Source organism: Anticarsia gemmatalis, chromosome 24 (assembly GCF_050436995.1).
Source record: "Anticarsia gemmatalis isolate Benzon Research Colony breed Stoneville strain chromosome 24, ilAntGemm2 primary, whole genome shotgun sequence".
Classification (NCBI taxonomy): domain Eukaryota; kingdom Metazoa; phylum Arthropoda; class Insecta; order Lepidoptera; family Erebidae; genus Anticarsia; species Anticarsia gemmatalis.
The window spans coordinates 3,148,763-3,173,310 of record NC_134768.1 but is presented as its reverse complement, the minus strand read 5'-3'; the positions used below and the strand labels follow the sequence as shown (position 1 = coordinate 3,173,310).

General features: G+C 36.4%; 3 protein-coding genes across 3 annotated transcripts in view; 2 read left to right on the top strand and 1 right to left on the bottom strand.

Annotated features, from left to right (window-relative positions):
* LOC142983687 (uncharacterized) overlaps positions 1 to 20,416 on the top strand; it is a 91,123-nt gene extending 70,707 nt beyond the window's left edge. The window contains exons 3-17 of the mRNA XM_076130678.1: positions 185 to 340; positions 1,116 to 1,248; positions 2,486 to 2,649; positions 3,931 to 4,104; positions 4,617 to 4,786; positions 5,193 to 5,495; positions 6,672 to 6,849; positions 7,455 to 7,598; positions 8,073 to 8,194; positions 9,023 to 9,183; positions 9,426 to 9,523; positions 9,847 to 9,961; positions 10,285 to 10,380; positions 10,962 to 11,091; positions 14,379 to 20,416. Of these exons, the coding sequence (XP_075986793.1) occupies positions 185 to 340; positions 1,116 to 1,248; positions 2,486 to 2,649; positions 3,931 to 4,104; positions 4,617 to 4,786; positions 5,193 to 5,495; positions 6,672 to 6,849; positions 7,455 to 7,598; positions 8,073 to 8,194; positions 9,023 to 9,183; positions 9,426 to 9,523; positions 9,847 to 9,961; positions 10,285 to 10,380; positions 10,962 to 11,091; positions 14,379 to 16,740 (4,506 nt within the window). The 3' untranslated portion in view covers positions 16,741 to 20,416. The remainder of the gene's footprint in view (positions 1 to 184; positions 341 to 1,115; positions 1,249 to 2,485; positions 2,650 to 3,930; positions 4,105 to 4,616; positions 4,787 to 5,192; positions 5,496 to 6,671; positions 6,850 to 7,454; positions 7,599 to 8,072; positions 8,195 to 9,022; positions 9,184 to 9,425; positions 9,524 to 9,846; positions 9,962 to 10,284; positions 10,381 to 10,961; positions 11,092 to 14,378) is intronic.
* On the bottom strand, positions 19,795 to 22,380 carry LOC142983689 (uncharacterized). The gene is made up of 2 exons (XM_076130680.1): positions 21,895 to 22,380; positions 19,795 to 21,324 (listed from the first exon to the last, which is right to left on the bottom strand). The coding sequence occupies exons 1-2, from the start codon at positions 22,252 to 22,254 to the stop codon at positions 21,052 to 21,054; spliced, it is 633 nt and encodes a 210-aa protein (XP_075986795.1). The 5' UTR covers positions 22,255 to 22,380; the 3' UTR covers positions 19,795 to 21,051.
* A 257-nt stretch (positions 22,381 to 22,637) lies between these two features.
* SmD2 (small ribonucleoprotein particle protein SmD2) lies at positions 22,638 to 24,375 on the top strand. Its single transcript, XM_076130677.1, has 3 exons — positions 22,638 to 22,768; positions 22,855 to 23,107; positions 23,784 to 24,375. Coding segments are annotated over exons 1-3 (360 nt in total). The 5' UTR covers positions 22,638 to 22,766; the 3' UTR covers positions 23,889 to 24,375.
* Positions 24,376 to 24,548: the final 173 nt, after the last annotated feature.

Here is a 24,548-nt window from a genome sequence, read left to right as displayed (position 1 = left end):
TACAGACCAATAACAGTTATAATGATAGGCTGCTTTTAATGAATAAAAAACCTAACAAATTTACACAGAATTCACTTTCTCTCACAAGAGCGAGTAGTTCCTGCGGTTGTGGCGTTCAAAAAAATGCTTTTCATCTTTTAAGTTCTTTCAATAAAATTAGCTCAAACTTTTTTTCTGTTTACAGGACGGTGCACATCATTCAGAGGTGACGATTAAACTGCCGATAGACGATGAAGAACACATCCTGGACCTTCGACTGAACCAGGACCTGATCACTGACAACCATGTACTTAGATATCAGAAGAACGGCAAGACTGTACTGCATAAACCTAAGAAGGAGGTAAGCTTTAAATATCATTGAATTCAATAGATCCTTTAAATGTCCATACTAACAAAAAAACGAATATAGCTGTTGGCCCGGGATTTGTCTAAGGCATTGACGCCTAGCTAGCCTAGATCTGAATGACTTAATACAGAAAGTCAGAAACATTATTCGATGTACTAAAAGGTATCTGATTCTGTCTTACACTGTACTAAAAAAAACTGATATGGCATCCGATTTAAGCTTTATTTGACTCCATTATGCTTATCGAATATAAGATTAATAACGGTAAAAAAGAAATCATTTATACAATAGGCAGAAATGATTTAAACTCCTGTCGAAAAGTTTGTCATTGATGTATTGCACATTTTGGTTAGTTGTCAGTCACTCCTTGGCAACAGGCGAACTAGACGGAGCCAAATAGGTTACTGCTTATTGCATGATAGATGCTGACCATTTAGTTTCATCACTAACAATAATAAAAACCTAGCAGACATTTCGTCCTAAGCCCAAACTGCATACTACATCTTTTCTATTAAGATTTTCCGTGATGCCAAATTAACACAAAAATTAGTAGTGTGCACTAAAATTAATTGTGTAATACATCGAATCTTAAGGCATAAGTGGCATGCACATTGACAACATTTTATAACATTCTTTCCTTAAAGAAGCGATGCCAAAAGTTAACACTGAGGAGGCGGCATTTAGGTAGACAGGTTAAAAGTTAGAATATAATTCAAATGAAATATATTTTCCAGATTTGTTCATAACGACTTCTGTACCTATTTTTCAGGAGATAGACTTATGTCACTACGGTGGATCAGTTAGAGACAAACCCGACTCTTGGGTGGCAGTTTCCACGTGTCATGGCGTCCAGGGAATCGTGTTCGATGGCAAGAAGATGAGATACATTGAACCAGCCGAAGGTAAGATCTAAATCCCTCCAAGCTTTTTACGTCCTGCAGAAATTACTAACATTTAGTAAGGGGTTGCCACTTCTTAAGTATTAGTTAGGTTTTCAGATGCTATTTTGACAGTGGTTTTCATACATTTGACGTCATCTTTACCCGTCGGATAGTTTATCAGACACTTATCCATAAGTTGTGAAACTAGCCCATACATAGCATGTGAATACAATGAGGTTAAATCATCGCTTTAAAAGTAACATTCAAGGTAAATGGTTAGATTCGTTTCGACTAAATGAAATAAGTTCTCTGGTCTCTGCCTACCCCTAAGGGAATACGGCGTGATATATAAATGAAAGAAATATTAAACCTACTTGCGAAAATCATAGCCGTCGCCTTCGTGTACAATTCAAATAACGCAGGCCGGACTCTGATGGAGAATACTTACTACTGGAGGTGTGTAAAGAAAATAAATAACCCCACAATTCGCTATAGAACTGTAAGAAACTATTAAAGTCACTGGCAGTTATTCTTCTCCAACAATTGCTTGGGAAGGCAATTCATTGTGTACTGCTTTTTACCGACGTGTAATAGGCCGGCTGATTCGTTGCGGTAATGGGATCAAAGGTCCAACTTGCACACCATGGGTGGTCCACACTTGATTGAAATGTTACAACCGTTTCCAAGTTTGGTTTTTATTGTAAAAGACATGAGAGAAATACGTCAGTTTTATTATTGAATGATTGACCTGTGCGGCTCCACTCGCGTGAATGTTGTCCTGTACCTCGATTACCACTATCGACTATTGACAACTGGCTTACTCTCGAGAAATTTTGTACGAAAATCTGATCAGCCTCTAGCGGGCGTTGCAGGAACTAATTTCGCAGTACGTTTTAAATGTCAAACTTTTAATACTTGAAGATTTTTTTATATTTTGAGAATCGCGCTACTGTTGTATTCGTTCGAACGCTTCGCTATGAGTTTATCCTTTCGTTCGAGCCCGTGCCGGTTCCAATCCACGGTTAAGTACTTTTTTCTATTCCCGTGCTTTTGCCGACGCAGTAGCGTCTGCACTTGTCTCGCTCTCTAAATCATATTGTTACGAATTAGGTTCAAGGAAAGTAATACCGCATTTGAAATGTTTATACTTGACAAACTGCTTCATAGATTGTCACCAATATAAAAAAAAAACATTTTAAAGTTAATATAAAACCTAGTATGTTTTAGAAAGATCAAAATTTTCTATTCTTTTTTTCAGGAGGAGCCATAACATCAAACCACTACATCTACGACCACGGTGACTTGGCGGAGTCGTACCACTGCGGGTACGTGGGCGGTGTCACCAACAACTCTGAATACGACCCGCAGTTGTACCACAAGTACCATAGCGACAACCAAGTGCGGAAGAGCCGGGCTGCTAGGGTAAGTAGTCAAGATATATTTGATTTATTGATTATTGTCGAAGGATATGAGATAGTGTAACTTAGAAAAAGCTTTGCCGTTTACACTTTTTGATTCATTTAAACTTAAAATATTGTAAATAGTGTAAGGTCCCAGGAACTTAGGCAAAGCGTCAAAAAGTGTGAACTGTAAAAGTTCAGAAAACACTTTTTGATTAAATTTTAATAAATAAGTTCAATTAATTATTGATAAACGCGTTTCTTCATTTCTTGGGGATAAAAACATAGACGAAATGATGTGTATGGCTTTAAGATGAATACATAAATATTTTTTCTGATTGCTTTCTTAATATTGCATAAATCATTTCTGTGATTACTTTCTTAATACATGCAATAATTACTAACTGATAAACTATAGCATACATTTTAAAGCTTTTTATTTAAAAAAGTCGTTAAATCCATTTAAATCCATCGGTAAAGACAGTTTTGTTCGAACATGACAAATCAAAATAAGACATGTTAGTTACCTATAGGCTATGTGTTATTATCATAAATAAACATCACAAAAAATGATTCATCTCGTGAACAAAAGTTCCAAGAACGTGTAAATGTAAAGGGCAAAGGGCTGACATGGCGACACATACATTAAGAAGTTGAATCAGTAGTTGCATCACTGCACTGTAGCGGTTAATTGACAATTAACGGGATAATTCGTATTGTTGCTGTTTAATGCCTTGATGGACACCTACCGTTGAAATAAGTAGATTAATCTAATTTGCTGGATAGGATTTCGGCGTCAGTCTGCTATGAAGACAAAGGATTGTAAAACTTTATTGCAGGATATTTTTTTTATGTTTCCGTCCTAAAGGTGTAATAATGAAATCCTATTACTGACTGATGATGATTTTGCCGTCTATCTGTCTGTCAAATGATATTTCTACTGATTTAAAAATGGTTATACAAAATAGCTCTCGCAGAATATGAGTGTCGTTAAAATGTTGGTCTAGGTTCCTAGGCATAGTCTAGGTACAGTCTTATTTCAAAACTCCATTAAGTTAGTAGTTTTGTTAAAAATGTGCAGGCTCTGGTTATTGTGAAACTAAGTTTTCTTTCATTCACGTAGAAACTTTATATCGAGTCGTTTTGGTAAAACACAAAAAAAATGAATATTAATGAAATTTCTGCCTTGGTTTGGATCTAGGTGGTTTTATATCGACAGATCATCGCGACTTTAGATTCCAAGTATATCTATTATTATCCTTAAAATTCAACAACACTTACTAATGCTATGTTTTTCTTCCAGTACAAGCGCTATGCATCCGACGACACGCAAGTCCGAGGCCCTTACAACGCGAACAAACTGTCACGATACGTGGAACTAGTGTTAGTGGCTGACAACAGAGAGTTCAAGGCTAACGGGGAGAATCTACAGACTGTGCACCGACAGATGAAGACTGTCGCTAATATTATTAACTCGGTATATTGTGCTTTTATAGTATTTTTATTATTGGCCCAATCCGCATTAGCCTGTGGACTCAAGACCTAACCATTCTAGACGGAGATCTTTGTCTCAACAGTGGGATATAATGGTCCTGCAGTTAAGTTTGATCTGTCTCGTATTTTGGAATGAAACCCGTGCCTAGCAATAGGTTAATAATGAATGTAATTTAAGTCTATTTTTGAAGTGCTTTCGTTAAATAATTATGGATGCAGCTATCATAATATTGCTGTCGTCGGTTTGTTTGTCGTGCACACGATATTAAAAGTGACGGTAACTCAATGTAGCCAAACATTTAAAGATTTTAGAGGTCCTGAGTTTGACATTCACTCTTTACATGCACTTAATTATTGGAAATTTAAGGTTAAGGGAACGGGCATGAACGAAATTGCTGGCATAATGCAGTCCACGACACCATCAACGAAATCCGAAACACATTCGTAAACAATAGTTAAATATATGATTTAATTCGTTTAATTTATTACTTGCAGGTATACTCTCCACTGAACATCTTTATAGCGCTAGTCGGCGTAGTGGTGTGGAACGAGAGCGACGAGATAGATCTAGAGGAGGACGGTGACAGGACCCTCACTAACTTCCTAGGGTACAGGAAGTCGACCCTTGTGAGAGATTTACCCAATGACAACGCGCAGTTGCTAACGTGAGTATGATCATATTCCTACAAAAAAAATCGTGATAGATTAATAACCTCCACCTTTTTTTAAGTTGGTAAAAATAAGCCTTAGGCCTGATCTAAGCATTTTCCTCGCACGCAATGTCCAAGTTTGTAACCTGAGGCAAACAGACTAATGACATTTCGAAATTATATTGTGGAATATTGGCACTTGTTCTAACGGTGATGAAAATTATATTAAGATTTTGAAACCACTTTGAAAGATAACTACTTGACGGGATGCTAAGTCGTCAATCCTTAATTGGCTAGCATGACTCAAGGCCTAATCTCTCCTTCATTTCAGAAGGGTAACCCTTCCAACATTAGATCGATAACGGTTTTCAAATTTCACATTTTAGTCGTACTTTATCTAAATGTCTTTTTTCTTTTCCAGCCGCCAGAAATTCACAGACGGCGTAGTCGGCAAAGCGCTAAAAGGTCCGATATGTACTTACGAGTTTTCCGCCGGTGTTGCGACCAACCACTCAGAGGTCATCGGCCTGGTCGCCACGACCATCGCTCACGAGATGGGCCACAACTTCGGCATGGAACACGATACAGATGAACTGTGCGAATGTCCCGATCAGAAGTGTATCATGAGCCCGTCTAGTACTTCGGTCACGCCGACACATTGGTCTTCTTGCAGTTTGAACTCGTTAGCCTTGTCTTTTGAAAGAGGCATGGATTATTGTTTGAGGTAAGTAGTAGGCTGACAGTAGGCTTCAATAAAAATTGTTCAGATATTGTAGTTACTAGACAATATTTGTCAATAGTGTAGACTACTGGTCAGTCTACACTACTACAGTACGGTGCCGTCGTACCTTATGATATGCTGTTGTTTGTAAATTATGTACGCACTCATGTGACTAGTACCACAGAATAATAAGTACTAAAGTACAGAACACGCACTTCCCGTAACAATTTATAGAAATAACGACTCTTGCTACTAAGCAACAAAGTCTAATTCAGCTCGTATAAGCGCTCCGTACCTAACGACATATTCACCTAAGTATTCCCGCTCTCTTTTAACGCGTAACTCTGTCACTGTCTGGCGTAGAGTAACGCGTTACCTATGACGCTAGGGTTGTTGGCTCGCCGCATCGTTGCTACCTGTTTTGGTTTGTTTACATTTTTACTATTTTATATTCTTCATATGTCCTAAACCTGTGAACCGATTTATATCATTCAAACGGATAAAATAGTTTTAGTCTTAGACCTTTCATTTGATACCAAAATCGTCGAAATATCTCCATAAACAAAAAGTCACATTTGCAAGTTGCTCTCGTAATTATAAAATATCAAATTCCTTAATAATTCAGACATGAGTCCATATTATTGTTAGTATCAACAAGGTAACTAATTATAGTTAGTACTATTATTTTGTGGTTGGTAGGTACCTACTGTAAAGTTTTATAGTTTTTAAATGAATTTGAACTTCCATTTCCTCATCTGTAGGAAATGAAAAAAATGACAATCCCTCGTCCTTCTTTTTCGACAAACATCCATCAAATGAGTAATGCTTTAAACCTGCCATTCTATTTTAAACGTTTTTATAATAATATTACTCATAAAACTTGTAATAAACGCACGCACGAGCTCTACACGTGAGCGTCGACACTCGACTCCCGGAGTGGCGCCGACGCCACGCGAATTTGTAGGCACTTATCGCTGTAGTACGGCCGAGTGACGGGGGCCTGCTAGTACGTCCACACGGGTTACGCGTGACAGAATCTGCTACATACTCGCGTGACTTGAGATTATAACACCACTTAAGGTTAAGTTTAAATATTTTTTAAAGGTGTGTAACTGTGTTTATTTTTAGAAAGTATATACCTATATAGAAGTATTATAGTTTTACTATTTATCCGTGTAGGAACAAGCCCAAGCGTCTGTTCGAGTCTCCGACGTGCGGCAACGGGTTCGTGGAGGCGGGCGAGCAGTGCGACTGCGGCGCGAGCGCGCGCGGCGCGTGCCTCGCGTGCTGCGACCGCGCCACCTGCATGCTGCGCGCTAACGCCACGTGCGGCGCCGGCACCTGCTGCGACCTCACTGTGAGTCACTGAACCTCAATACGTGGTTGAATACTACCGAAACAAGAAGTAAACAGCTAGTATCGTCTACAACACCTCGCGGTACCGCGCGTCGCGCTCCGACCCGCGCGCTAGTTCTTGAACTGCGAGTAACCGCGCGGTTTCTTGGTTCTGTTACCGCGCGGTGATGTAGACAATACTAGCTGTTTACTTCGATCTTGTACCGCGCAGTCGAAAGTTCGGCGCGGTCATATGAACTTAGCCTTATTTTGTGTTATCATTGAAGTCATAGTAATTAATTTCTATAAAGACTAAACACAACAATTCACTTCAAATAATAATCTCCTTTAAGAGCAAATTTCCAGCAATATAATAACAATTGTTGAAAATCGAGAATAGAACTGTGATGACTATGAGATCCGAGTTTAGTTGCTAGGGCCAGTAGTATAAATAATAAAAAAACCGACCAAGTACGAGTCGGACTCGCGCAGGAAGAGTTCCAACAAAATACGAAGTGATAGGATCTCGTTTTACCCTTTGGGTACGGAACCCTAAAAACGTAGCTACTTCATGTATCCCATGTGTATTATATAGTGTGTGCGTATACGTGTGTTGTGTTGTGTCAGACGTGTCGTCCGAAGTCGGCGGGCACGGTGTGTCGCAGCGCGGGCCGCGAGTGCGACCTGCCCGAGTACTGCACCGGACACTCCGAGTTCTGCCCCGACGACGTCTACAAGATGGACACCACGCCCTGCGGGAAAGGCGGACAGGTAACATTTCATATTATAATAATAAATCTATTGTCCTAGCTGGTATCCGGCTACAGCTGCTGTCAGTATCTTTGAAACTGACCAATGGTGCAGGACTTGGTTTATAGTGTCCAAGTGTGTTCACAATACACAGGTACACTCTTTTGTCCCTTACTCTGATAACCCGGTGGGACGGATAACCGACACGACCAGTGAGAGGTCAGGTGCAGTATCGACGACTTTACATGTTCTCCGAGGCACGGAGGTCTACAATCTCAACATCCTAACTCCGGGCAATTTCGGGACAGTAGCATACACTACCGACCGCGCCATAGAGGCAGTCAAAAGTTTCATATTATACTTTCGGTAGTACAAGCTTTGCTTGGTTTGCAAAACAGTGGGTTTACGTTTTCCTTCCACCATCTACTATCTAAAAACTATATGAAATATGATATTTAATTGACAATGTTTTAATTGCAATGCCTTGTTCCACAGACTGCATATTGCGTACGAGGCGGTTGTCGCTCCCACACGGATCAATGTCGCTTACTGTGGGGTACTACAGGAGAGACCAGCCACAATAAGTGTTATTACAGCACCAACGTTAAAGGAAATAAGTAAGTATACCACTGCAACGGGAGGTCGTGGGTTCGATTCCCACACGGGACAATTATTTGTGCGATCCACAAATAATTGTTTCGGGTCTGTTTGTGCTTTGTGTCCGTTGTTTGTATGTTTGTAAAAGTCCCCGCGACACAAGAGCAATTCTTAGTGCGGGAGATGTCTTTTAAAAAAAAAAATAATGTATATACTGTCTCATTTCTAATCACATATTTTATCCGACAACCCAAAAGTTAGAATTCTTCTCGTTACACGATGATTTATTTGTTTCGCCAAAAACAGCAGTATTTGTGCCTGCACAGTCTACGCAAATATTGTCAAGTTATTTTAAATAGACAAGAAACTCATGCTGGGTTTCTTGCTGCCTGTACACCAATGGCCACTTGATCTTCGTTGAGAATTTGATCATGATGTCTTTTAGACCACATTTTTTCAAAGTATGCATTTCGTTCGCTTCTATTAAAAAAAATACCCTTTAATGTCCCACTGCTGGGCAAAGGTGTCCTCCCATAATGGGTGAGGGGTTAGGGCTTGAGTCTACCACGCTGGCCAAGTGCGGGTTGGGGACGTTGCATACCTTCAAGAACTGTTCTAAAGAACTCTCAGGCTGTTGTTTTCTCTCACCGTTGGAACAAGTGATAATTATTTCTATTACGCAATAACTTCGAAAACTCATTGGTGTGTTGCCTCTAGTTCAAACCTGCGACCACTTGCGTGGCAGGTACCGTTTAGTATATAGAAGTACTACAATTCTGATCAGCTTAAGCACATTTTGACCAAACATTTTAACGGTTATGTCATGACAATATCGTTGTACCCACTAGGAGCGGTAACTGCGGCTACGATCGTCTGAACCAGCGCTTCTTCCCGTGCTCTCCGCGCGACGCGATGTGCGGCACGCTACAGTGCCGACACTTGAACGAACGACTCGAGTTCGGCATGGAGTCAGCTGCTTTCCTCTCAGCCGTGTTCATCAATGATAATGGTATGTACTTATATAAATCTGAAACATGTTAGCGGAAGTGTATATGTATTTTGCTGATTACGAGGTCTTGGGTTGGGTAAGTTTGGTTTGGTTTGATATCATGTCTGTTACAAGACAATAAACCCACGCCCTATTATATGGCGAAAAGTGGATTTATTGTATATTTGGGTATAATAGGCGCTATTTAATGGAAATGCTGTTACTTGTTTAAATAAATCTTATATTTTACTTCGTTGTTCTAGGTACAATAATACCATGTCGTACAGCTATCATAGATTTGGGCCTCAGCGACGTGGATCCTGGTTTGGTGCCAGACGGCGCTAAATGCGGAGAAGATATGGTATGTAACCTCTAAAATATTAGGTCGGGGAAAAAGTCTTTTCGCATTATAGTATGTATGGACTTGTAATAAAATCTCTTTGGCTTCAAGAATTACAAATGAGTACATGGTTTATAAGGTTTCTATCAGTGAGCTCGTGAAATACCCGAATATCGAGCTTTTTTGTGTAGAGAAAAGATTTTATTACAAGTTCATACATACTATAATGCGAAAAGACTTTTTCCCCGACTTAAATCATGTTTTTACACGACTTCAGAGAAAAACAACTAATAGCGCTCTCCGAATATACTTTTTATTTAAATTTCTATATTTTTTGTTGACAGATGTGTATGAGTCAAAAATGTGTGTCGGTCGCAGCAGTGAGAGAATCTATAGCGACCGCTGAGTCGTCCGTCTGTCCGTCCAACTGCTCCGGACATGGTGTCTGTAACTCTGCAGGTAACACATTATTATCATTAGTAGTTTATTATCTGTGTCCTTTTCTTTCACACATAGTTATTTCGAAAGCTATTATTACTATTATGTAGACGAGAGAGTCTTCAAATCAAATAGTAAAATCAATGCCTATTGTGAAACTAAGTCAAAATAATGGACTAGGCGCTGTCTAATTTTTATACTATAGTTATTATGTATGGAGACGTAACGACGACTCTGGTATATACCATATTTTCGCATTTTGCCTGGCTAAATACAGACGCAAAGTTAACCGGCTTAGTAATTAGCATCAAAAACAGCTATTCTAATATTTATTATGTTTTCAGGTCACTGTCACTGTGAACCAGGTTTCGGTCCTCCGATATGCGCTGTGCCCGGACCTGGAGGCTCTTATGACTCAGGACCTTCCACCGATCCTACCAGTAAGTATCACTTTAAGATTTGTAGTTCAACAAGAATTATACTTCATTATCGACTAACTTAACTTAACTTAACTACTTCATTATCTTAAACTAGCTGACTCGCGCAACTTCGCTTGCGTCACATAAGAGAAACATAATTTTCCCCGTTTTTGTAACATTTTTCACTGGTACTCTGCTCCTTTTAGTCGTAGCGTGATGATATATAGCCTATAGCCTTCCTCGATAAATGGGCTATCTAACACTGAATGAATTTTTCAAATCGGATCAGTAGTTCCCGAGATTAGCGCGTTCAAACAAACAAACAAACAAACTCTTCAGCTTTATAATATTAGTATAGATTTGATTCTTAGTACAGGTTCAAATTGCCTATCAATGGGTAACAGAAGAAATTGCTTACTTGTCAAGTATACAATCGTTTAATAATTTATAAGTTTAAACATTGAGCAGCGCAGGCACGATATTTTAGGATAGGTTAGAAAAACTTCCTAACTTTGAAAAACATGTAACGTGTATCTACACTATTTACGTTGCTTCATTTTGGTACTTAAAAAAATACTACTAACTTATATTTTCTTCCACAGTCCAACGCAACTTCATGGTGGCGATGTACGTGATATTCCTGGGCATCATACCCTCGATCCTGCTCATCTTATTCCTCATCTACTACTCGCGTCACAACGTGCTCCTCTGGTGGAAGAAACCGCGCAAATCGTACGTAAACACACTACTATGTCACAACTGTACAGCCAACACTAAAAACATGTTTTCAGACAAATTCGCCCGGTTCCAATCCAGTACAAACTCTTTAAGAAAGCTACTAAGCTTCAAACGAAACGATTCTATCAATTCTAATATATATACGGACACACCAAAACCCGATTCCCCGATCTACGCAACTATAGATGAGGCGAAAAGTTTCAAAGTTGATACAAAACAGAAGAAATTGCCTTTAACAAAACCGAATAAAAAGATCAATAAAGACGATATTCAAATAGCAAGTAATACGGATTTTAAACTCAAACCTCCCGTAAAACCTAAGCCTAGTTTGAATTTGCCAAAGGAAATTAAACCTAATGTGGTTATTGTAAAAGGTTTGGAGTCTACTACGAATGAAATGGTTGCGAATAATCAACATCGTATGTACAGTATTAGGAATAGTGGTCTATATAATAATATTTCGGGACAAAAGGTGCGAGGGTTCAAAAAGTAAAGATTATTTTATTTTAACTGAAAATTTGGCGTTGGGGTTGACGTGATCACCTCGCCATAATATCCGTATGTCGGGTTCGAATCCCATTTAAAACAAATACTTATGTGAAGACAAGTATTTACATAAGTATGTTTATCAGTTGTCTGGTTACAAAACTCTGCATAATTTAGCATCAAGTGACGGTGTGTGAGACAAGTCAAAATGCGTTTTGAATAAATTACTATTACTAAGTATTGTTTTAATATTTTTATATATTACTAGCGGACCCGACAGACGTTGTCCTGTCTACACGTTACTAATAAATTAAAAATTAATTAAAAAAACATTGTCCAGCGGACAAAATTGTGAATCTAAACCATTCTCAGATCCCCTTGAACACACACAAAAAAATTCATCAAAATCGGTCCAGTTGTTTAACAGAAGTTCAGTGATATACACACTTACAGAAGAATTATATATATAAAGATTTTCACTGCACCGTAATTTTTAAGTGTTCAGGTATACGTTACGTATACGTTCTTTTAGCACTTTGGGGAAACGTGCACGTCTTTTAGTATTTTTTGTGTTTGTTTGTCTGTTCGTATATGCGTTAACATAAGCCATAGTTAAATAATAAGTGGCACTTTCATCACATTTGTATGAATGTTTCATAAATTAGTTTATTTTATCACTGGATTGGACTTTAGATTTAGACCATTTTATACCTTATTTACACATAGCTAAACCAAATTTACGGGCTCCGTAGCACAGTGGTTAAGGTGTTCGCTACGCCACTGCGTTGGGAGGTCATAGGTTCGATTACTATGTGCGAGTAGTTTGAGGTGTCATTGTACTTTGTGTCCGTTATTTGTTTGTTTGTCAAAGTCTCGCGATACTTGAGCAACTGTCAGAATGGGAGTATCTTAGTCTTAAAAAAAATATCACAGGGAAAGCTTTTTAAAATGTACCTTATCTCATTTCAAGTGATACAAGCCCTAAGTCTTACATAGGGTTTAAGTATAATATCTATGTAACATTGTGCTCGTGAGCTCGTGGCTTGGTTAACAACAGCCGCGCGGATCGATCTCTGAGGTTAAGCTACGCTTGCCGAGGTTGATTTGTGGATGGGTGACCATCTTATACATATCGAGTTCCTCCGTGTTTCGGAAGGCACGTTAAATTGTGGGTCCCGGCTGTCATTTTCGAAGATCTTTGACAGTCGTTAACAGTAGTCAGAAGCTTGTAAGTCTGACAACCAGTCTTACCGAAGGGTATCGTGTTATCCCAGGTAACTGGGTTGCGGAGGTCAGATAGGCAGTCGCTCCATGTAAAACACTGATATTCAGCTGCATCCGGTAAGACTGGAAGCCGACTCCAACATAGCTTGGAAGAAAGGCTAAGCTGATATATATAATCTATGTAACATTGTAGTACTAGTTCTCTAGTTAGTTCTGTAGTTAGTTGTATGCATTATTTAATAAATACTCTTTTATTTTTCATTCTCCTTTATTTCACTGCATCGTTATTTCTTTCTAGAATTGAGTATTGTCAGATTTTCTGTCTACCATTAATGACGCCTCGTAGATTGCATATTTAAGCTTCACAGCTTATGACTAAGTGTCAGATAACATATCGACTTGATAAAAGTCACTGTGTTTAAGAATAAAATTACAATGAATGTATGAAAACAATTGTAAAGATTCCATTTAATAAACTATCTAAAAGTTATCCAAAAGAGGTGCGATAGACTTGAATGGGAACATTTAAATCACTACAACCCATATTAATTTCTTCGTACTTTAATAATTGACACTTAAAACACGTTGAGAATGATTTAATGAACTTGCTACACAGAAATAAATATGAAATCTGGCAATACTTGTTACTGTATCTTTTCAAAAGGGTATCCACAATGTATTGGTGAGTGTCTTGCTATGGTTCCGCTTTATTGTAACTGCATGTGCACTTTAGATATAAGTATTTTTAGCATGTGAATGTTAATTAATATTAAAACTAATTATGATAGGTGTTTGTTTGTAGGTACTTCTCGTATATCTCGTATACGTACATATGAGCGTGCAAGCACGTGCTCGTTAGATTGTTATATTTTAAATGCAATGTAATCAGTAACACTTCGACCTACTGTTATTTTCGTGTTTGTTCTATGTAATAAATACACCCGGGGAATTAACTGTTTAAGTTTAATTTTTTTTATAACATTTAGTTAATATTCTGAAAGATTCAAGAAATTTGATAGTATTTTGTAAGCGCAATACTAAACGATGTACATAAATACTGAAAAGTCTTAGTTAAGATTTCAAATAGAGCAAATAAAAGTTTAAAAAATACTTAGTTATGCATGTAAATAGCATGAAGTTATGGATATGACCGGCATGACTTGACTTAAACTTATAATCCTTTCCAGTAAAAAGGAATAGATAAGCATGTAAAATATGCATGATTTGTAAACCTACATACAATTCAACGTGTAATTTGACACAAGAGAGCAAATATGTTTTTCTACAAAATAAAATAAAGTGTTTGACGATTGGATTGTCTCTAAACAAACTACAACCTCAAATATTATAATGCAACGGGTCTTATACACGATTGAAAATTTAAAGGTTAGGATACCTTATTTGCTGCCCGACGTTTCGATCCTATATATCCTAACCTTTAAATTTTCAATCGCGTATAAGACCCGTTGCATTATAATATTATGTATACTAGTCGCGAGAGTTTAAAAAACGTTAATTACAACCTCAAAATTTAAAAATATCAATTACTAATCTATTCTTTCTACTTTCAGTGCTCCATCACCAAAGAAAGCAAGTCTTCAGCATCGTATATCTCGTAGCGCAAGTAAGTTCGCGGCAAACTTCCAAAGTAACACTCAAAATAACGCTCAACCAATCAACGTGCATACTCTATCAAACCCAGACGATATGAGCTCAAGCTTGCTTCGAAGCGACTCAGACAGAAGCCCACCAGGTAACATAAACCCTTCAGTTAACTTCTTCGGTAATTTCAAAGGGTTTTCTTTAACCCCTATTGAAAAAACCCAGGAGAAGGATGAGCCTGAAGTACCTATTAAACCCAAGAACCCTATCGCTGAGGCCATTGCTGGTAAGAGTGCGAAAATAACGCCGGTACATCGAAGTGGAAGTAATAGCCAGAATATAATCACTCAAGGAGTCTTGAAGCCAGTTTTAAGAAGCGCTCCTCCACTCCCAGTTGTTCCTTCAACGACTAAATCTAGCCCGAAAACTAGTCCTTCAGTTAAAAGGACTAATAGCTCTGTACAAAATAAGATTAAAGCGCTAATGTCTTCTGAAAAGAGTGAAGAAGTACCACCCCCAGTTGTCGCCAATCCACCACCTAGACCAGTTATATCCAGTCCTATTCTAGAAGCTTCCACTTGTACAGCTAAAGAACTAATCTCGCCATTACAAGGGTCTAAAACTTTAGGCCCAATAAGAGCTGCACCAACTGTCCCAAAATCGCCTGACTTCCCAAAAAGACCTTTGAGTATGCATTCAACTGGTGTCCCGCAAAAGCCGCTACCAGAAGAGCCTAAGAAGGTCCGAGAAGGGATATCTTTGAACCGAATAGCGTCTTTTTTAAAACAAGAGAAACCCAAAGAGAAGGAAAGGAATCCGGTCGAAAGAAGTCATTCGCTACCAAAGAATAATAATCATCAAGTCAGAGTACCCAAAGTAGATAAAGTTGCGTTGAGGAACTTGCAAATTTCTAACCCTATACTTCAAAAAGAGATTGATTTGCCAGTGAATACGGTACCTGTGGTGTCCGATTCTGAAGATGGAGACGATCCTAAGGCTTTTGTGAATAGAGCGCAGAGTATGAGAACACCGGCGACGCAGAAACCTGTTCTGCAAAGCTTTGGGTCTATGAGACAAGCTCCAGCCGCGCCTAGACCACTGTCAGGTATCGGAAGACCTACAGCTCCCCCTCCCCCTTTACCAAACAACTCGGACCCTTCCCCTCCAGTTCTCCCAAAACCATTACCAGAAAGTAAATCAGTTGATTATGTGGACTGTATGGAAGAGAAACAAGCACCGTTAGCTCATATAGCTGAAGAATCTACGGATAATATCTACGCGGTTATCGAAGAAAGTCCTGAAAAACACTCGAAACCGTTACCTGGAGTCCCACCTCCAATAAAAACGATACCTCAACCTCCTCCCGAAGGTTATAACACTCCAAAACCCATACCCTCCAGTTCTGGGAGTACAGAAAGCATGGGTTTGTTAGGAGAAATCGTTAACGAAATACAAAATCGTAATTTTGAGTCTATTTACTCAGCGTCCACACTTTCTAGAAAGAAAGAGAAGGAAAGAAAAGCGAGAGAGAAAGCCGAGAAAGAGGGTAACAGAGACAGCACTTATATGAACTCTGATTATAAAACGCCTGAAAGCGTGTATAGTAACTCTGGAGCGAAGTCTACAGCTTCTACTACAAGCAGTGGTTACTTGCATCCGTCGGCTGTCAACGTGCCTACTTACTTAAAAAAGGAGGAAAGTAAAGAGGAGGACAAAGCCCCTCCCGTTCCTGGACCTAATTCGAAAATTCCTACGTTCTCAAGACAAGTAACTCCGCCGGGTCTTCGCAACACATCATCATTCAGAAACGTCCCACAGTCACCCAAAGCGACTAAAAGCGTTACACCGAAAATATCTAACAGTCCAGATGTAGTTTCTAGTTGTACTTTACCTGAAGCGAAGAATACGAAGCCTCCTGATGTGATAAATAATAATAAAGTAGGAAGCGATGCGCCTAAAGTGCAGACAAAACCTGCAGTAACGGCTAAACCGAATGACAATCGGCCGCCATTGCGACCAGCTCCTACAATCGAGAAGAAAATAAATAAAGTTGCACCTAATCGTAAACCGGTGAACACAAACACGAATATGAATAAAGTAGACAAACAAACGCCTGTTATCCGGCCTGAAACAGACTCAGTAAAGTCTATAGCAGATAATTTGAATAAAAATAAACCTAAGGTAGTACCGAAACCGTCTTCTGTACAAAAAACAGATAACAAACCAAACCAGACTAAACTAACGGCGAAACCGTCGAACGTTGCCAGTTTACAGCAGAAATTCGAAAACAGAAAGTCGTTAGGCAAAGAAATTACAGTAACTAAGAAATAGGCAGAAATATTTTATAGTGTTTTATAATTTTGTTCGGTTTTGTCGCGAAGTCGAACTAAATTCTATTTCGGTGTACAAATCGAAATTATTATTAGGTCGACTTAATGTCAAAATAAGACGTGATCAACTGTCGCATTCGAGATTAGTTAAATAAATATGTGTATAAAATCAGGCAGATTTATAAAATACAATAAAAGATTAATTTAATTGAGTTATCTAGTCTGTAATTATATTAAAAAGGCCATTAGAAAGACTCGATATTGTAACAAAGTGTGTAAGGATCTGATTTTTACAATGCATTTTATAAAACGTGTGTTATTGAAGGTTGAACTGAATTTTGGTTAGAAAATGGCTGATTATTAACTATAGGCTGCTTGTTTAATCGTAAAAAAAGATATTTAAGAGTTAAAAAAGCTACGTTATAATGCAATAACTACGAAACAGTGATGGTAAAGTGAAAATAAATTATTTTTATTACGGCAGCTTTTTTCAATACAAACGTACGTAGGTGTTTAACGTGAAAAGTGTTCATATTTTGTAACGATACGCAATTTTGACGGTTAGAAATATCTGTACATATAGTAGAGTATATTTCTAGATATTTGTATGAATTTAGCTCGGGATTATTAAGACGAATGTTATATAAAACTCCAGACTTTTATACCGTTGATATGAACAGGAGCCGCCCATACATTAAATAGTTAAATAATAATTATATATGCACGTATACCTGTACACTTTGAGTACGTATACGCATCAAATTGTCAATTTGTTGCTAGACTAGTTGTGCAACTTGTTAAACAATATAATACTGTAATAATACTATACTATAGTCCGTCAACTTAGTAGAGAACCTAGGTATGCACAATTTAGATAGATAATAATTCATAATTCGATGTGTTTTCAATATGCAGTAAATGTATCAAACAGGCCACCGTCAGCTGTATAGGCCTGTGGTTCACAGATGTTCTAAATCCTGTATTTTTTATACCTCCGCCACCCACGAACCTTGCATATAAGGCTCACTACTATGTTGTGAGACTATAGTTTCTTGTTAAAATCTGTGTTTTCAATAAAGACTATTATATACCTACGGTTTAAAAGTCTAGGGGTCCCCTAAAGGTTGACTAGATATAATTTAAGAGATCTCTGTATATATAACTAGTTATAATAATCTTTTATTCCCTAAAGTTAGTTAGTATAAAATGTGAAGTGTCTTATGGTACATAATGCTTAATTTGTATTTTTATAAAGACTATAATGTTTGAGATTTATAGAGAAATAGTGTCTGCGAGTGATTTATTGTCGTTTATTTGATTGAACAGTCAATTCGAGCAAATTATTTAAGCTATATATTTTAAAGTTAGGTATTAAACTGTAGGCCATTCTTTCCATCGCCATATTACAATTTTATTCGGAGAATAACTTTGACACCTTTAACAAACTCTCCATAATCTATGGCAGAACAAAGATGTAAAAATTACCATTCGATAGAATTACGGGCACTAAAAATCTTAATCAATTTTCCACCAATTACATTATTAAATAATATACAATTTAAACGACAATTTTCACTTGTTAAAGACACATAGTGTTAGGTTTGAGTGTTGATGCTTTTCAATAATTTATATTATATCTATACGTTCTTAATTCCACTTGATCAATGGTGCTACAGCGAACAGTCATGCTTACCATGAAATAGTATAAAAAACATATTTTTATATTATTAAAAACCAGTTTTCGTGATGTATTATAGTATGGGACTGGGCTATAGATAGAATACGAATAAATTATATTATTATAACTTTTAAATCCAGTTTCACTGCAAGATAAGTGTTGGATAACCTATCTGCTAGGTAAAGTGACACTTAATCCTGTCAAAATTTTCATCTGATAGCTAACCGATACTTATTCAGTAGTTAATCTGAGGTTTATATTTTGAGCGCATGATTACACGAGTGTATTTTGCTCATCTTGCTTACTTGATGTTTCGGCACAGTTTATACTGGCCGTGATCAATGTTACGTGTAATATTAAATAAATAATATTGTTATGTTTATAATTAAAATCATTGTTAACTTTGTAATATAACAGTTCACAACTTCTAGTGATGACTGCAGCTATGGCAGTCGTCTTGTGGTTTTCAGGCACACTATACATACCACAATAAATTGTATGAGGTAGATCAATTAAAAACCTGAGCTACTACAATTTATTGTGTAAAGAGCATTTATTTACAAAGTATCAATAGACAATAAGTAAAGTTCCGTGTCTATTTTATCTATGGTCCAGTCAAAAATATGCTTTAATTGGAATAATGCAATAATTTATAAAATAAAATAAAATAATAGATGCATAATAATAATGTCGTCCATAGTCTTTAAATATAATCACTGCCACGGCTTGGTACAAAATGTATGGTGCTGTACGTCGCAAATAACCTCATATATAGTACGTGAGTTCGATTCCCGAGTCGTTTGTAAAGCGAATATGAAGCAACGAATGAAAGGTAAAGATATATTTATGTGATTAAAATATTCTTTCTACTTCCATATTTTGATTGATAATTTTCAAATTACTTTACGCCACTGATATTTGGCCTGAAAAATGATATAATAGCTTGATTCTGTGCTTCAGATTTTTTCCAGATATGCGTTCTGAATTTTGTGTATATAAACGGCCAGTTTCTTCATGAAAAGTAACTTCAGTAAAAGTATTGGGGTACAGTAAAAATTACAGTCAAATTTGTTTCTTTACGAATTTTCTGATAATATTTTTGAAGAAACAGATTTGCCTTTACTACTCAAATGTCAAATAAAAGTTAATGGTAATAGAACGACTCTTGATATGTATGAAGAAATAGGCCGATTGATTTTTATAATAACTTTTGGTGAATAGGTAATAAAATAAATTACTTTATTTAAACCATATATTTTGGCAGCTAATATTTTCTACTTTGGTATGCTATTTTTATTAACACTTATTCACATTAAATCTTGTATTTATTTCATATTTATTAAGTTTAAATTAAAAGTTCCGCAGTTCTTATTCTAGTTGTGATAGTATAATGTTTTGAATGCGAAGTACATAAATATTTGTAAATATAACCAAAGAAAATTTGTGTAATGTTCTGGATCGTATTTTTATGGAGTTTTTAACACATTTAGCATAAAGAAAAAAATATTATAATAAAATTTTCTATATTTTTTAAGGAAGTTAATTTAACCCTTAACTGTCACACTGATGTTCGTGTTATGGGTTTTCTCGTAATTTTATTTGATTTTTTTTGTAAATAAATATTCATACAAAACTGCATTTGTTTTTGTTTACAAATGCAGTTTTGTATTCATAAGTTATTATATACCCCAAGTTTTAAAATGGGCTACCTCCTACTAATATTTTATTCTAAATACTTTTGAGCAGTAAAGAAATAGCCTTTATGCTAAATGTGAAAATACTCTAGCTTGTCCTTTATAAAGTTAACATAAAGTGTAATTGAGAGAAAGCAATGCAAAGTGGCAATGTCTATTATTAAAATTAGCCTTTATTTTTATTCCAAGACTGTGAATTATAAATATTATTGATATCAAAATTAGTTACTAAAAGCTAGATGAATACTTCATTTTTCTTATTATTACAGAAAAAAAGATAAAAATAAAAAATATTTCATGAATAATGTGTTTTATTTGTGTATACACCTGTTGGCTATTCAGAGGTTTTCACTATATTTTGGTAAGGTAAGAAATATAGTTTCTATTGAGATATATACCTAAATTAAGTATCTTATCAAATGGTAACTACTGTATCTCATGATGCATACCTATTTTCTAAATGATGAAATTGCCAGCAATATTCTATTATTTGATGAATGTTAATGATAAAGGAGATCATTCATTTTGGGCCTTTTTTATGTTTCCCAGCACTTTTATCATTTTCAAACATTTATTCATTTCTGAATCTTGAAACTTGAATAACTTAGTCCAAAGCAATTTAACGACTTTTGTGCCTTACTAACTATTGCTCCAAAGGGCTAGTTGTGATATATGCCATTATTTTTGGTTGGCTGGCACTTTACAAATGGGTTCAAAAATGTATGGAGCCTGAATGATCTCCTTTAAATCAATAAACTGGATGAGTTAGTGCTATTAAAATAAAATTACTAGAACAGTAACAATATCAAAAAGATTTCGCTTAGCAGTTATAATACAAGTCAAAGGAATTGTGTTCTTAGAGACAATCAAATTTTAAATTGTTCTTAGTGACAATCAAATAATTTATTAGACTAGAGACTATACATTTACCTACATCATTTTAATTCATCAAGACATTACTATCAGATGAATTAAGTCCTAACATCCTCATATCTGCTTCATATATTACTTGAGATATTTCAAACTGGACTTCTGCTCGGATCTTACTACTATATGTTGCTAGTTTCTGAGCAATATGTTCCCCAAAACTGGTATAATCATCATTCATTCTTGATGCTATTTCATCATCCACTTGATCAGCTTCACCAATCAGCAGATCAGGCTCTTTATTCCTTGGTTTCTTCTTCATTGGCGACTTTATACTTGAATTGTTCTGTGTATCCGATACCAAGAAAAAAAACGTGTTTATAGTTACAACTCTTAATTTTATTTATTACCAACAATTGCCTTATAGCCGGGGCCAGACTAAGCAAGCAGCCTCATGAGGCAATATCTCAGTCTTGCTCATTTCGAGTTTAAAGAAAAGAGACTGAGATATTGCCTTGCGAGGCTTCTCGCTTAGTCTGGACCTGGCTAATGAATAATAAAAAATGAGGTAGTGTGCTTACTAGGATGATAAGGGTTTCCCGTAATCATATCTATTGTCTATGAGAATTTAGGGCCATAGCGAAGCTTAGAGCGGTGGTGTTTTGCTACATAGTACCTATATATAATAGGCAGAAGAGAGTGCTCGCTTGTTTTGATCTCCGTTCACCAACATATCAGCTAAGCGTATCAGAAAATTTGCTGGGATGGTCGTTCATTCACAAACCCCCTAATTTTATGAATGTAATCTTAACTTCATGTGAAAATAAAGTATCTGAAGTATCTGAATATATCTAAAATTATACTGTTTGAGAATATTTTTTTTTGATAATATTGTTGGTATGTATTGTATACTTACATTTTCACGAGAGGATTCGAGACCAAGCTGGTTGTGAGAACTGATTTCTTGATTATCCTGAGATCGAATAAACGACATAGCATCATACGCAAACCATGACGACTTCACTCGCTTGCCATCTTCTCCCTTGCTTAGCGTTTTCTTTTCCTCATTCTTCGCATACGTCCGCAAACTTTTAAATTTCTTTTGTGCATCGCCGGTCGTTACAGCGTATTTGACGGCAATTTCATGCCATCTTTCCTTTCTCTTTTTTTTTGATCGGTAATCAGGAGTCTCTGCGTCCCATAGCTCCGGGTATCGAGATATATCATTTATAAAGTTTAATATTATTTCATTTGACCAGTTCAAGCTTATTTGCATCCTCGTGCACAGTAATAACAGCTAGTACCTAATTACTGGCTACTTTGTTTACAAAACCAAGCCCATATAAATCATTACCGGCAACGGGCAAGGTAGGCAGGTATGTAGGTACTTGTTGAAGTACTGTGTTTCATCTCATCTGTCAATTATGTACTATTAAAACCCCTATTCCATTTTGCAATAAGTATTTCCTCGCGCATGGTCGGCAAGTTATGGTAGATAACCTACCTACCGTACCCTTTTTTTAGATTTATACTTATCGATTTAAATTTCATACCAATGAAGTGTGCTAGAATACATAGGTACCAATAAAGGATGTTATAGGAGAGACTAGTATCTCAAAAGACAAGTACCCCAAATGCTTACGACATAAGTATTGCCACGCCAAATAAAACAAATTATTGTCAAAATTGGCGGCTTGTGTGTGTCGTTTGTTTGTCGGCGATTTCCATAACATTTTCATTATTTTTATCACATCACTTTGATAGAAACCAAGTTAACGTCTAACCAAAATGTAAGTAATTTATGTGAGTAGACGCAGCCTTAAGTGTGATTAGTAATATTTACCCATGTTTTATATGCACCTGTTGGTAATTTCAGGGCATCCACATCTAAGCCACGCTCTGAGATGACTTTGGAAGAGTTAGCAAAGATTGAGGAGGAAGAATTTAGCACAGGACCTCTGTCAGTTCTTACACAGTCAGTGAAAAACAACACACAAGTGTTAATAAACTGTCGTAACAATAAGAAATTGTTAGGGCGCGTGAAAGCATTCGACCGGCACTGTAACATGGTGTTAGAGAATGTGAAGGAGATGTGGACGGAAGTGCCGAGGCTAGGCAAGGGCAAAAAGGTAAATTAAGAGCATTCAACTTGACTGTTTATTACTAATTTTACAGTTGTGACTGACAAAAATGTTTTTAGGTTATGTTAGTAGCAACTTTGTTAAACAGAATTTAGTCACTTTTATATATATTTTTCTGTGTCTACCTATATTACTTATTCTCAATTGAAATAGCAGTAACAAAATTAAATGATAATTAGTATTGTTCATAATTATTCAAAGCTTGAGCTTAGAAAACATAGATAAAGCCTTATGTTTTGATAGACACGTTTCTACAACATTATCTTATTTCTATTAATATAAAGTCCCCAACCCGCACTTGGCCAGCGTGGTGGACTCAAGGCCTAACCCCTCCCTTATTACGGGAGGAGACCCTTGCCCAGCAGTGGGACATTAATGGGTTATATTTATATTAATATAAAATCTTATTAAGCAAGTAGCTCTGTGAAAATAGGGGCTACAATAATCATCACAATATTTTCACTTAAACTACATCCAAGAACTTGACTATGATAAATTTTATTATTGAAGATAGATTGAAATATTTCTCACAATTTACAAGAAGACAATTTACATATTTATATTTTCAAAAACCACTCAACTTACTTGTTGTTTAATTTAGGGTACATGGGAGATGCCTATCATTTTTAATGTAATGATTCAAACTGCAACTTATCTTTTCCAGGGCAAGGCTGTGAACAAGGACAGATTCATCTCCAAAATGTTTCTGCGAGGTGACTCAGTCATCTTAGTATTAAGAAATCCTCTGGCCACAGCTGCTGGGAAATAAATAAAAACTTTTTATAACTATAGTCAAAGTGTGGGTGTTCAATAACTAAGTAAAATGCTACCTATCTATAAGAATTCCACGTTTACAATAAAAAAAAGAGAAAAATATAAAACTCCAACTGTGTTTTTCTTTAATTAGTTATTGTTGCAACAATAACAAAATGTTTGGTCAATGAAAATAGGTTAATTTATGGGAAAAAGGTGTGACTTTCTGTATGTATGTATGAAAACAGGTTAAGTTTGCAAAAATATACTTTAAATTTACAAGTCAGAGTCAGATTGTGTAAACTATAAGTACTATATTGAGTGTGATGATGTAAATTGTCATTGAATTTCATATGCCTGTGATTAGTGCTAAGTTGTTAACTAGTTACTAAAAGTCCGACATTTTGATAGTAAGTTCTCAGCCTCTGATACTGAATTACAGAAATATACTAAAAATCCATTATAATACTTAACTATAATAAATTTATCTATATTCCCAAAAATATGTTTTTTCTTTTGCTATTTATGTAAGCACATCGCATATTTACAGTACTATTGTATCGAGCTACACAAATTATTACTACCAAAATCTAGCGAACCTACGATACGTCTAAGATGAGACAACATCTTAAAATGCATCTACAAAAGTTGATAGCTCCACTCGGCGGCTGAACTT